The following is a 14,571-nucleotide window of genomic DNA, read 5'->3' on the forward strand; positions in this document are numbered from 1 at the left end:
GGTGGGCTCCCGTCGCGAGTGTGTGACACATATGCAGTGCACACACACGTCTACCCACACACACATACTTGTGATGCGGATCCTAACAGAGAGGCATGCTGTCCCCAAGATGATGCCATGTCATCATGTGTTCATATCCCAGCATGCATTGCCAGACGGCCCTCTGAGGACTCAGAGGAAGTGACTGCTGTGAATTATGGGTAATTATTTGAAGGAAAGGAGACGGGATCATATACGGTGTTGACATTCTCAAATAAGCTTATGAGGGAAACATCATTGAGGGAAACAGCAATACTATACAGTTAGACTAGGGGCTCCCGAGTGGCACAGCGACCTAAGGCACTGCATCTCAGTGCTAGAGGTGTCACTACACACCCTGCTATGAGAGCAGGCTGTATCACAACCAGTTGTGATTGGGAGTCCCATAGGGCGTTGCACATTTCGCCCAGCATCGTCATGGGTTAGGCTTTGGCCAGGGTAGGCCGTCATTGTAAATACGAATTTTTTTCTTAACTGACTTGCCAAGTTAAATTGAAAATAGACTGTTATTGGTTAGCTTTTTGAGAGGACAGTCATAAACCTGTTGCGCTCATGCTCTTATCTTTACGACCACAGAGCTGCTCCTCTCCAGACCCTCCCCTCTAACAACACATTCACATTATTACCATGCAGAGACTCCTCAATGTCATCCCCACCAACAGGAGCAGGGGATCTTTTCTAGTCTCTTGAGTTTGTGTTCAATTCAATCAAACCAGCATTGCAGTAGCTCGTTTTGAATGGTTAAATAAAATCATGGAATGGTTTGGGTTTCTGTAAAACTTACTACTGCAAAGAGGTAGACAAAGAGGTAGACTCCTTTCACAGGTACAGTTGAAGTGGGAAGTTTACATACATTTAGGTTGGAGTCATTACAACTCGTTTTTTCAACCACTCCACAAATTTCTTGTTAACAAATTATAGTTTTAGCAAGTCAGTTAGGACATCTACATCTAGTCAATTTTCCCAAAATTGTTTACAGACAGATTATTTCACTTATAATTCACTGTATCACAATTCCAGTGGGTCAGAAGTTAACATTCACTAAATTGACTGTGCCTTTAAACAGCTTGGAAAATTCCAGAAAATGGTGTCATGCATTTAGAAGCTTCTGATAGGCTAATAGACATCATTTGAGTCAATTGGAGGTGTACCTGTGGATGTATTTCAAGGCCTACCTTCAAACTCAGTGCCTCTTTGCTTGACATCATAGGAAAATCAAAAGGAATCAGATAGATGGCATCATGAGTGTCACGCCCTGGTCTAAGTATTTTGTGTTTTTCTTCATGTATTGGGTCAGGCCAGGGTGTGGCATGGAGTTTTTGTATTGTGGTGTGTTTTGTCTTGGGGTTTTGGTGTGTATGTATTTGGGATTGTAGCTAGTGGGGTTATCTAGCAAAGTCTATGGCTGTCTGGAGTGGTTCTCAATCAGAGGCAGGTGCTTATCGTTGTCTCTGATTGGGAACCATATTTAGGCAGCCATATTCTTTGAGTTTGTCGTGGGTGATTGTCCTTAGTGTCATTGTTCCTGTTGCTTTATTTAGTTGACAAGTATAGGCTGTTTCGGTTTTCATTACGTTTATTGTTTTGTAGTGTTTTGTCTTTATTTGTATTTACGTTAGTTTTTTCATTAAACATGGATCGCAATCTACACGCTGCAGTTTGGTCCGACTCTCCTTCACGACACCTAGAAAACCGTTACAGAATCACCCACCACCAACGGACCAAGCAGCGTGTTAACAGGCAGGAGCCACAGGAGAGGCAACAGAGGCAGCAGCAGCAGGAGCAGCAGCAGCTGCAGTGGGAGAGGCTGCACCACCTGGAGAAATGGACATGGGAGGAAGAACTGGACGGTAAAGGACCCTGGGCTCAGCCTGGAGAATATCCCAAGGAAGAACTGGAGGCGGCAAAAGCTGAGAGGCGCAGATATGAGGAGGCAGCACGGTGTAGCGGATGGAAGCCTGAGAATCAGCCCCAAAAAATTATTGGGGGAGGGCTCAGGGAGAGTGTGGCAGAGTCAGGAGTCAGATCTGAGCCAACTCTCCCTGTGTATCGTGAGGAGCCGGTGTTGGAGGTGAGCGAAACAGAGACTGTGAAGGAGTTAATGGGGAAATTGGAGGAGAGAGAAATGAGGGAGTTGCTGTGTTGGCGCTTTTTGCATGGAATTCGCCCGACACAACGTGTTGGGGATTTGATGGCACCTGGGTTAGCGCTCCATACTCGTCCTGATGTGCGTGTTAGTCGGCTGGTGAAGTTGGTGCCAGCCTCACGCACCAGGCCTTCTGTGCACATCCCTAGCCTTGCACGTCCTGTGCTAACACTGCTTTCAAGATCTCCAGTACGCCTTCACGGTCTAGCCCATCCTGTGCCACCTCCACACTCCAGTCCTCCGGTAGCAGCTCCCCGCACCAGGCTTCCTGTGCGTGTCCTCGATCCAGTACCACCAGTTCCAGCACCACGCACCAGGCCTTCAGTGCGCCTCGCCTGTTCAGCGCAGCCAGAGCCTTTCTCCTCTACAGCGCTGCCGGAGCCTCCCACCTGTTCAGCGCAGCCAGAGCCTTCCTCCTCTACAGCGCTGCCGGAGTCTCCCGCCTGTTTAGCGAAGCCAGAGCCTTTCTCCTCTCCTGCGCTGCCGGAGTCTCCCGCCTGTTCAGCGCAGCCAGAGCCGCCAGTCTGCATGGAGCAGCCAGAGCCGCCAGTCTGCATGGAGCAGCCAGAGCCGCCAGTCTGCATGGAGCAGCCAGAGCCGCCAGTCTGCATGGAGCAGCCAGAGCCGCCAGTCTGCATGGAGCAGCCAGAGCCGCCAGTCTGCATGGAGCAGCCAGAGCCGCCAGTCTGCATGGAGCAGCCAGAGCCGCCAGTCTGCATGGAGCAGCCAGAGCTGTCAGAATACATGGAGCAGCCAGAGCTGCCAGTCTGCATGAAGCAGCCAGTCTCCATGGAGCAGCCAGAGCTGTCGGTCTACATGGAGCAGCCAGAGCTGCCAGTCTACATGGAGCAGCCAGAGCTGCCAGTCTGCATGGAGCAGCCAGAGCTGCCAGTCTGCATGGAGCAGCCAGAGCTGCCAGTCTGCATGGAGCTGCCAGTCTGCATGGAGCTGCCAGTCTGCATGGAGCTGCCAGAGCTGTCAGTTGGCAAGGAGATGTCAGTCTGCAAGGAGCTGTCAGTCTGCAAGGAGCCGCCAGTCTGCCCAGCGCTGCCAGTGCCGCCAGTCTGCCCAGCGCTGCCAGTGCCGCCAGTCTGCCCAGCGCTGCCAGTGCCCCCAGTCTACCCAGCGCCGCCAGTGCTCCTAGTCTGCCCAGCGCCGCCAGTCTGCCCAGCGCCGCCAGTCTGCCCAGCGCCGCCAGTCTGCCCAGCGTCGCCAGTCTGTCAGGATCAGTTAGATCCACCAGTCAGCCAGTATCCACCAGTCTGCCAGGATCCGCCAGAAGTGCCAGTCAGCCAGGATCCGCCAGAAGTGCCCGTTGGCCAGGATCTGCCCGTTGGCCAGGATCTGCCCATTGGCCAGGATCCGCCAGTCAGCCAGGATCCGCCAGTCAGCCAGGATCCGCCAGTCAGCCAGGATCTGCCAGATCTGCTAGTCAGCCAGGATCTGCCAGATCTGCTAGTGAGCCAGGATCCGCCAGAAGTGCCCGTCGGCCAGGATCTGCCAGCCGGCCAGGATCTGCCAGCCGGCCAGGATCTGCCAGCCGGCCAGGATCTGCCAGTCGGCCAGGATCTGCCAGTCGGCCAGGATCCGCCAGTCAGCCAAGATCTGCCAGATCTGCTAGTCGGCCAGGATCCGCCAGTCAGCCAAGATCTGCCAGATCTGCTAGTCAGCCAGGATCTGCCAGTCAGCCAGGATCTGCCGGAACCACCAGCCAGCCAGGATCTGGTAGATCCATCAACCTGCCTGAGATTCCTCTCACTCCTGAGCTTCCTCTCACTCCTGAGCTTCCTCTCACTCCTGAGCTTCCTCTCACTCCTGAGCTTCCTCTCACTCCCGAGCTTCCTCTCACTCCCGAGCTTTCTCTCACTCCCGAGCTTTCTCTCACTCCCGAGCTTTCTCTCACTCCCGAGCTTTCTCTCACTCCCGAGCTTTCTCTCACTCCCGAGCTTTCTCTCACTCCCGAGCTTTCTCTCACTCCCGAGCTTTCTCTCACTCCCGAGCTTTCTCTCACTCCCGAGCTTTCTCTCACTCCCGAGCTTTCTCCAAGAAGGTGTGTGTGTGTGTGTGTGTGTGTGTGTGTGTGTGTGTGTGTGTGTGTGTGTGTGTGTGTGTGTGTGTGTGTGTGTGTGTGTGTGTGTGTGTGTGTGTGTGTGTGTGTGTGTGTGTGTGTGTGTGTGTGTGTGTGTGTGTGTGTGTGTGTGTGTGTGTGTGTGTGTGTGTGTGTGTGTGTGTGTGTGTGTTTCTGATCAGCAGGCTACTTTGATCCTAATCACCAGGAAGTCCAATATCCCTGATTCACAGTATTACTGCATTATGCACGCACACAGACACCTGTCTGGAGGTGAATCAAAGGCCCCACACACCTGCAGACCAGCCCTGAACTAAGATCACAGATGGAGCCCTCCCCTTCTTTTTACATATCTCTGTCCTCTCTACTCCCTTCTCCTCTTCTCTCTACATATCTCTGTCCTCTCTACTCCCTTCTCCTCTTCTCTCTACATATCTGTCCTCTCTACTCCCTTCTCCTCTTCTCTCTACATATCTCTGTCCTCTCTACTCCCTTCTCCTCTTCTCTCTACATATCTCTGTCCTCTCTACTCCCTTCTCCTCTTCTCTCTACATATCTCTGTCCTCTCTACTCCCTTCTCCTCTTCTCTCTACATATCTCTGCCCTCTACTCCCTTCTCCTCTTCTCTCCACATATCTCTGTCCTCTCTACTCTCTTCTCCTTTTCTCTCTTCTCCTGTCCTTCCTTCCATATTCTCTCCCTCTTCTCTTCTCTCCTTTTCTCTCTTCTCCTTTCCTTCCTTTCATATTCTCTCCCTCTTCTCTTCTCTCTCCTCTTCTCTCTTCTCCTGTCCTTCCTTCCATATTCTCTCCCTCTTCTCTCTTCTCCTGTCCTTCCTTCCATATTCTCTCCCTCTTCTCTTCTCTCCTCTTCTCTCTTTCTCATTTCCTTCCTTCCATATTCTCTCCCTCCTCTCTTCTCTCCTCTTCTCTCTTCTCCTGTCCTTCCTTCCATATTCTCTCCCTCTTCTCTTCTCTCCTCTTCTCTCTTCTCATTTCCTTCCTTCCATATTCTCTCCCTCTTCTCTTCTCTCTCCTCTCTCTCTCTCTCTTCTACAGTCTGCTATGAAGATTTAGAGGCTGCCTGGCACACGGCTTTGCTCACTCTCCTCTCCTCTTTTATCTCCTCTCCTCTCCTACCTTCCTCTCTTCTCTATTCTCTTCTCTATTCTCTTCTCTATTCTCTTCTCTATTCTCTACTCTATTCTCTACTCTATTCTCTACTCTATTCTCTACTCTATTCTCTACTCTATTCTCTACTCTATTCTCTACTCTATTCTCTACTCTATTCTCTACTCTACTCTATCCTCTCCTCTCCTCTCCTCAGCTCTCCGTCTTTAAAGAGGCTTAGTGCTGTGTTTAATAGCTACACGTTGCTGCCACATCCGTCACACAGCTCCACACCCTCTGAGCCTGATCTACCTCTGGGAGAAGTGTGTGATGTGCATGTATGCTCTTTTGCCTGTGTGCATGCATGCATTAGTGTGGGTGAGTGTACAGATGCAATAATTGGACTCTGTTTCTCACAGCAGGAAAATAATCCTGAAGCAACAGGAAATGTGAATTATTATGTAGATTATAATTAATGATCATTTCTTGTAGGGGTTGATACATTTTTCGTAAGGCCAGATCAAGTCTGTGGAAATTACAAACGTTGAATACAATACAATTTGCATGTGAATAGAGCAGATGTGTGTGATGTTTGGAAGGCAACAGAGCTGTGTATAGCTACCCTTATGGGGTTTTTCTGGGTGGGGTTAGTGGGTTGTCTATCTCTCCTGTTGTTCTGATCAGGAGATTGAAGCTGTGCAGCAGAACCTAACAACTCAATACACCCCTTCCTGCCCCGCAGTCTACCTGTCAGATAACACTTCATCAACCCACAGGGTCAGCCAAGGGCCAGGTGAACTCCTGGGAGTTCATTCTGTGTAATCGTTCACTTCCCTTGTATGGATTTAGAGGAAATGGACTGGTGTAAGTATTATGGTTTCACCAATCCAAAGCTTATGAGGGGCAAGTTGAGGAGAAGGATAGAGAATGCAGTGGTTCTCTCTTTTCTGACTCACACACAGAGAGAGAGAGTGTGTGTGTATTAACCTCTCTGGGATATGTGGGATGGTAGTGTCCCACCTCGCCAACAGCCAGTGAAATTGCAGGGCGCCAAATTCAAAACAACAGAAATCCCATAATTAAAATTCCTCAAACATACAAGTATTTTACACCATTTCAAAGATACACTTGTTGTAAATCCAGCCACGGTGTCCGATTGCAAAAAGGCTTTACGAAGGAAGCACACCAAACGATTATGTTAGGTCAGAGCCAAGTCACAGACAAACACAGCCATTTTTCCAGCCAAAGAGAGGAGTCACAAAAGCAGAAATAGAGATTAAATTAATCACTAACCTTTGATGATCTTCATCAGATGACACTCATAGGACTTCATGTTACACAATACATGTATGTTTTGTTCGATAAAGTTCATATTTATATCCAAAAAGCTCAGTTTACATTGGCGCGTTACGTTCAGTAATGTTTTGCTTCCAAAACATCATCAGCCACATGCATTTACAGAAATACTCATCATAAATGTTGATGAAAATACAAGTGTTATGCATGGAACTATAGATAAACTTCTCCTTAACTTATTGGATATAGGGGGCACTCTTTTAATTTATGGATAAAAAAACGTTCCCGTTTTAAACAAGACATTTTGTCACGAAAAGATGCTCGACTATGCATATAATTGACAGCTGTGGAAAGAAAACACTCTGACGTTTCCAAAACTGCAAAGATATTGTCTGTGAGTGCCACAGAACTAATGCTACAGGCGAAACCAAGATGAAATTTCATACAGGAAGTGCCCCAGATTTTGAATGCGCTGTGTTCCAAATGTCTCCTTATATGGCTGTGTGTGGGTCACGAATGAGCTTAGACTTTCTGTCGTTTCCCCAAGGTGTCGACAGCATTGTGAGGTATTTGTAGGCAAATCATTGGAAGATTGACCTTAAGAGACTACATCTACCAGGTGGCCGCTTGGTGTCCTCCGTCGCAATTATTGCGTAATCTCCAGCTGCGTGTCTTTTTCAGTTTGCTTCGAGGAGAAACACAGCTGCCACGAATGATTTATCATTGAATAGATATGTGAAAAACACCTTGAGGATTGATTCTAAACAATGTTTGCCATGTTTCTGTCGATATTATGGAGTTAATTTGGTAAAAAGTTTGGCGTTGTAGAGACTGCATTTTCAGATTTCTTTCTTAGCCAAACGTGATGAACAAAACGGAGCGATTTCTCCTACACAAATAATATTTTTGGGAAAAACTGAACATTTGCTATCTAACTGAGAGTCTCCTCATTGAAAACATCTGAAGTTCTTCAAAGGTAAATTATTTTATTTGAATGCTTTTCTTGTTTTTGTGAAAATGTTGCCTACTGAATGCTAGGCTTAATGCTATGCTAGCTATCAATACTCTTACACAAATGCTTGTGTAGCTATGGTTGAAAAGCATATTTAGAAAATATGAGATGACAGTGTTGTTAACAAAAGGCTAAGCTTGTGAGTGAATATATTTCTTTCATTTCATTTGCGATTTTCATGAATAGTTAACGTTGCGTTATGGTAATGAGCTTGAGGCTATAATTACGCTCCCGGATACGGGATTGCTCGACGCAAGAAGTTAATGCAACCGCTGTGTCCGATTTCAAAAAAGCTTTACCGAAAAAGCACACCATGCAATAATCTGAGTACAGCGCTCAGACAACAAAACAAGCCAAACAGATATCCGCCATGTTGTGGAGTCAACAGAAGTCAGAAATAGCATTAGAATGCACTCCCAGGAATCCCAGTTCCACAATAAATGTTTGATTTATTCGATAAAGTCCATTTATGTCCAAATACCTCCTTTTTGTTTGCGCGTTTAGTACACAATCCAAACTCACGAGGCGCGGGCAAGTCCAGGCGAAAGTTCAGACAAAAAGTCAAAAAGTCATATTACAGTTCGTAGAAACATGTCAAACGAAGTACAGAATCAATCTTTAGGATGTTTTTATCATAAATCTTCAATAATGTTTCAACCGGAGAATTCCTTTGTCTGTAGAAATGCAATGGAATGCAGGTTGCTAACACGTGAGCTCGCTCTTCCAGATCTGCCAGACTCTTCCAGACCTGCCAGTCAGCCAGACTCTTCCAGATCCGCCAGACTCTTCCAGATCCGCCAGTCAGCCAGACTCTTCCAGATCCGCCAGTCAGCCAGACTCTTCAGGATCCGCCAGTCAGCCAGGATCCGCCAGTCAGCCAGGATCCGCCAGTCAGCCAGGATCCGCCAGTCAGCCAGACTCTTCCAGATCTGCCAATCAGCCAGACTCTTCCAGATCCGCCAGTTAGCCAGGATCTACAAGAACCGCCAGCCAGCCAGGATCTGCCAGATCCAACTACCTGCCTGAGCTTCCTCTCAGTGCTGAACGTCTTCTCAGTGCTGAACGTCTTCTCAGTGCTGAATGTCTTCTCAGTGCTGAGCTTCCTCTCAGTGCTGAGCTTCCTCTCAGTGCTGAGCTTCCTCTCAGTGCTGAGCTTCCTCTCAGTGCTGAGCTTCCTCTCAGTGCTGAGCTTCCTCTCAGTGCTGAGCTTCCTCTCAGTGCTGAGCTTCCTCTCAGTGCTGAGCTTCCCCTCAGTGCTGAGCTTCCCTCAGTGCTGAGCTTCCCCTCAGTGCTGAGCTTCCCTCAGTGCTGAGCTTCCTCAGTGCTGAGCTTCCCCAGTGCTGAGCTTCCCTCAGTGCTGAGCTTCCCCTCAGTGCTGAGCTTCCCTCAGTGCTGAGCTTCCCCTCAGTGCTGAGCTTCCCTCAGTGCTGAGCTGCCCTCAGTGCTGAGCTGCCCTCAGTGCTGAGCTGCCCTCAGTGCTGAGCTGCCCCTCAGTGCTGAGCTGCCCCTCAGTGCTGAGCTGCCCCTCAGTGCTGAGCTGCCCCTCAGTGTCGAGCTGCCCCTCAGTGCTGAGCTGCCCCTCAGTGCTGAGCTGCCCCTCAGTGCTGAGCTGCCCCTCAGTGCTGAGCTGCCCCTCAGTGCTGAGCTGCCCCTCAGTGCTGAGCCCCTCAGTGCCGAGCTGCCCCCTCAGTGCCGAGCTTCCTCAGTGCCGAGCTGCCCCTCAGTGCCGAGCTGCCCCTCAGTGCCGAGCTGCCCCTCAGTGCCGAGCTGCCCCTCAGTCCCGAGCTGCCCCTCAGTCCCGAGCTGCCCCTCAGTCACGAGCTGTCCATCAGTCCCGAGCTGCCCCTCAGTCCAGTGGGGTTCTGGGTGAGGACTACTAGGCCATGGTCGGCGGCGAGGGTGGACTATCCAAGGATGCGAGGAGGAGGGACTAAGACTTTGATAGAGTGGGGTCCACGTCCAGGCGCAGGAGCCGCCACCATGGACAGACCCCCACCCAGACCCTCCCCTATAGTTTTTGGTGTGCGTCCGGGAGTCCGCACCTTGGGGGAAGGGGGTTCTGTCACGCCCTGGTCAAAGTATTTTGTGTTTATCTTCATTTATTTGGTCAGGCCAGGGTGTGACATGGGTTTTTGTATGTGGTGTGTTGGTATTGGGATTGTAGCTTAGTGGGGTGTTCTAGTTAAGTCTATGGCTGTCTGAAGTGGTTCTCAATCAGAGGCAGGTGTTTATCGTTGTCTCTGATTGGGAACCATATTTAGGCAGCCATATTCTTTGAGTGTTTCGTGGGTGATTGTCCTTAGTGTCCTGATGTCCTTGTTCTGTGTTTATTTGCACCAGTATTAGGCTGTTTCGGTTTTCGTTACGTTTATTGTTTTGTAGTGTTTGTATTTAGATTCGTGTTGCTTCAGTTTAATAAACATGGATCGCAATCTACACGTCGCATTTTGGTCCGACTCTCCTTCACCGCAAGAAAGCCGTAACATTATTTGCATAACTCTGTTAGAAACTACAGCCTCCCTAGACCTTTAGAATGAGTGCTAACAATACATTAGCATCGCTAAGGGGGAAACAGCACACTCAATACTCAATACTGCCCCCCCCCCCCAGTCCCAAATAAGTTATTAGCAGAGAGAGAGAGAGAGAGAGAGAGTATTAACAGAGCGAGAGTATTAACACACAGAGAGTAGTAACAGATAGAGAGTATTAACAGAGAGCGAGAGTATTAACAGAGAGGGAGGGAGTATTAACAGAGGGAGAGTATTATCAGAGTGAGAGGGAGAGAGTATTATCAGAGAGATATAGTATTAACAGAGAGAGAGAGAATTAACAGAGAGAGAGATAGTATTAACAGAGAGAGAGAGAGAATTAACAGAGAGAGAGAATTAACAGAGAGAGAGAGAGAGAATTAACAGAGAGAGAGATAGTATTAACAGAGAGAGAGAGAGAATTAACAGAGAGAGAGATAGTATTAACAGAGAGAGATATAGTATTAACAGAGAGAGAGAGAATTAACAGAGAGAGATATAGTATTAACAGAGAGAGATATAGTATTAACAGAGAGAGATATAGTATTAACAGAGAGAGAGAGAATTAACAGAGAGAGAGAGAATTAACAGAGAGAGAGATAGTATTAACAGAGAGAGAGATATAGTATTAACAGAGAGAGATATAGTATTAACAGAGAGAGAGATAGTATTAACAGAGAGAGATATAGTATTAACAGAGAGAGATATAGTATTAACAGAGAGAGAGATAGTATTAACAGAGAGATATAGTATTAACAGAGAGAGATATAGTATTAACAGAGAGAGATATAGTATTAACAGAGAGAGATATAGTATTAACAGAGAGAGATATAGTATTAACAGAGAGAGAGAGAATTAACAGAGAGAGATATAGTATTAACAGAGAGAGAGTATTAACAGAGAGAGAGAATTAACAGAGAGAGAGTATTAACAGAGAGAGAGAGAATTAACAGAGAGAGAGAGATAGTATTAACAGAGAGAGATATAGTATTAACAGAGAGAGAGTATTAACAGAGAGAGAGAATTAACAGAGAGAGAGTATTAACAGAGAGAGATAGTATTAACAGAGAGAGAGAGAATTAACAGAGAGAGAGAGAGAATTAACAGAGAGAGAGATAGTATTAACAGAGCGTATTATATACAGGGTATTATTAACAGAGTATTATATACGGAGAGTATTATAAACAGAGATAATTATAAACAGAGAGTATTATAAACAGAGAGGGCATTATAAACAGAGTATTATAAACAGAGCGTATTATAAACAGAGTATTATGAACAGAGAGCATTATTAACAGAGCATTATTAACAGAGTATTATTAACAGAGTATTATAAACATAGTATTATAAACAGAGTATTATCAAACGGAGAGTATTATAAACAGAGAGCATTATAAACAGAGTATTAATAACAGAGCATTATAAACAGGGTATTAAAAATAGAGAGTATTATAAACGGAGTATTATCAACAGAGTATTATAAACGGAGACTATTATAAACAGAGAGCATTATAAACAGAATATTATTAGCAGAGTATTATAAACAGAGATTATTATAAACAGAGAGTATTTTTAACATAGTATTAAATACGGATAGTATTATACACAGAGTATTACAAACCGAGTATTATGAACAGAGTATTATAAACAGAGCGTATTACATTTACATTTAAGTCATTTAGCAGACGCTCTTATCCAGAGCGACTTACAAATTGGTGCATTCACCTTATTATACACCTGAGTATTATAAACTGTATTATAAACTGAGAGTATTATAAACTGAGAGTATTATAAACTGTGAGTATTATAAACTGAGAGTATTATAAACTGAGAGTATTATAAACTGTGAGTATTATAAACTGAGAATATTATAAACAGAGTGAGACATTGTGTCTACTTGCATTGGGTATCTTCTTTTATTTATTTTTTCTGTCTCTCCTGATAACACTCTGTTAGAAACTACAGCCTCCCTAGACCTTTAGAATGAGTGCTAACATCACACTGGCGTCGCTAAGGGGGAAACAGCACACAAACAGCACACTTTATTAGCATCAATGCTATCTTGAGAGGAAAAAGCAGCAACAGTGTATGCTGTATGTTCGGTGGGTAGAAGGTGGTCGACCAATACTGAAGGAGACATACCGTTTACATCTAACTCCCAAGTGATGAGACCAGAGGCAGATCTGGATTCTAATGATGAAGGAATGATTGTCTAATGTGTTAGAGATATTCTGCTTGTCATTTGTTAGTATAATGTGTTACTCCTCTGGCCATCAGTAAAATAAAGTCCTGCTCTATGTATTTGCCCTCCTACTCTCTTCTACCTCCTCTTTGGCTCTGGCCTCTCTACTCCCCATCTACTGTAATATCATCCTCCTCTTTCCCTCAGTCTGCAGTAAAGGTAAACCTAATGAAGTACCTCAAGATATGTCTGGAGGCCTGGGGTCCCCCTGATTGTTATTCAATCATCTCAAAGCCAAAAAGTGAATCTTGCACGTGCTGACCAGCAGCAACTCCATTATAGACGACCAGTGGTCTTCCACTGTATGTATCTGTGTGTGTTTCTGGTTGGCCTTCAGCACTCACTACAGTAACTCTGTGTTTGTAACTCACCTCTGATTATCCACCACTTCACAGATTGGCTCGTTCTTCATGATCAACCTCTGTCTGGTGGTCATCGCCACCCAGTTCAGTGAGACCAAGCAGCGGGAGCACCAGCTGATGCAGGAGCAGCGGGCCCAGTGCCTGTCCTCCTCTACCCTGGCCAGCCTGCATGAACCGGGGGACTGCTACGAAGAGCTCTTCCAGCTGGTCTGCCACATACTGCGCAAGGCCCGCAGGAGGTCTGTAGCCCTGTATAACCAACTGAGAGGAAGGCCTCTGCCACCACCGCCCACTAGAGGGAGAGGAAGAGGAGGAGGAAGAGGAGGAGGGAGTGCGAACGGAGGGGAAAGGCATCACCTGAGGCAGCCACGCCGTAAGTGGGAGGCAGTGGGTGGGAGGATGAGAGAAAGGGTTTTTGTTAAATGTCTAAACTTGAACTTTAACATGATATTAGCCTCTTTCACATTGTTTCGTGCGAGCCAGTGCGATGAGTCTTGTTTAATCTCTCGACTTTTAAACCTCTTTGGCGCTATCAAACGCTGGCTTACATGGATATAGTGAGACAATGTGAAAGTGTCTATTGATGCTGTTAATGACATGCTGATTCTTTCTCACACTCCCTCTCCATCTTTCATTAGAATCTCCCTGTCCTCACCAAAGCAAGCTGGACCTAGTCCACAGCTCCCAACCCCTGGGCAACTCCATCGCCCTGGCCGTCCCTCAAAACACAGAGGACTGCCCTCAGTGCGCTGCGGCACTGTCACTCAGGGAGGGGGCGGGAGCTGTGGGCGACTCGGCCAATGGGGAAGAGGAGGAGGGGGCTGTGGAGGAGACGGACAGGGAGGAGAACCACTTGGAGGAGAAAGTGGAAGAGGGGGAGGGAGTGAAGAAGAAGAGGAAGAGGAGGTCGTGTTTTGGACACTGTAAGGACATGTGGGATGAGATGAGGAAGAAACTTTGGGGCATCGTGGAGAGCAAATACTTCAATAGAGGAATCATGATCGCTATTCTCATCAATACTATCAGCATGGGGATAGAACATCACAACCAGGTAAATATACTATTCTCATCAATACTATCAGCATGGGGATAGAACATCACAACCAGGTAAATATATTATTCTCATCAATACTATCAGCATGGGGATAGAACATCACAACCAGGTAAATATACTATTCTCATCAATACTATCAGCATGAACATCACAACCAGGTAAATATACTATTCTCATCAATACTATCAGCATGGGGATAGAACATCACAACCAGGTAAATATACTATTCTCATCAATACTATCAGCATGGGGATAGAACATCACAACCAGGTAAATATACTATTCTCATCAATACTATCAGCATGAACATCACAACCAGGTAAATATACTATTCTCATCAATACTATCAGCATGAACATCACAACCAGGTAAATATACTATTCTCATCAATACTATCAGCATGGGGATAGAACATCACAACCAGGTAAATATACTATTCTCATCAATACTATCAGCATGGGGATAGAACATCACAACCAGGTAAATATACTATTCTCATCAATACTATCAGCATGGGGATAGAACATCACAACCAGGTAAATATACTATTCTCACCAATACTATCAGCATGAACATCACAACCAGGTAAATATACTATTCTCATCAATACTATCAGCATGAACATCACTACCAGGTAAATATACTATTCTCATCAATACTATCAGCATGAACATCACAACCAGGTAAATATACTATTCTCATCAATACTATCAGC

The 14,571-nt window shown here is 46.2% G+C and overlaps 1 protein-coding gene across 1 annotated transcript in view; it reads left to right on the forward strand.

Annotated features, from left to right (window-relative positions):
• LOC124027421 (voltage-dependent T-type calcium channel subunit alpha-1I-like) overlaps positions 1-14,571 on the forward strand; it is a gene marked incomplete at its 5' end in the record, with an annotated part of 44,717 nt that overhangs the window by 10,901 nt on the left and 19,245 nt on the right. Inside the window, 2 exons of the mRNA XM_046339850.1 lie at positions 12,836-13,175; positions 13,441-13,853. Coding sequence (XP_046195806.1) covers positions 12,836-13,175; positions 13,441-13,853 — 753 coding nt within the window. The remainder of the gene's footprint in view (positions 1-12,835; positions 13,176-13,440; positions 13,854-14,571) is intronic.

Source organism: Oncorhynchus gorbuscha, unplaced genomic scaffold (assembly GCF_021184085.1).
Source record: "Oncorhynchus gorbuscha isolate QuinsamMale2020 ecotype Even-year unplaced genomic scaffold, OgorEven_v1.0 Un_scaffold_3202, whole genome shotgun sequence".
Taxonomy (NCBI): domain Eukaryota; kingdom Metazoa; phylum Chordata; class Actinopteri; order Salmoniformes; family Salmonidae; genus Oncorhynchus; species Oncorhynchus gorbuscha.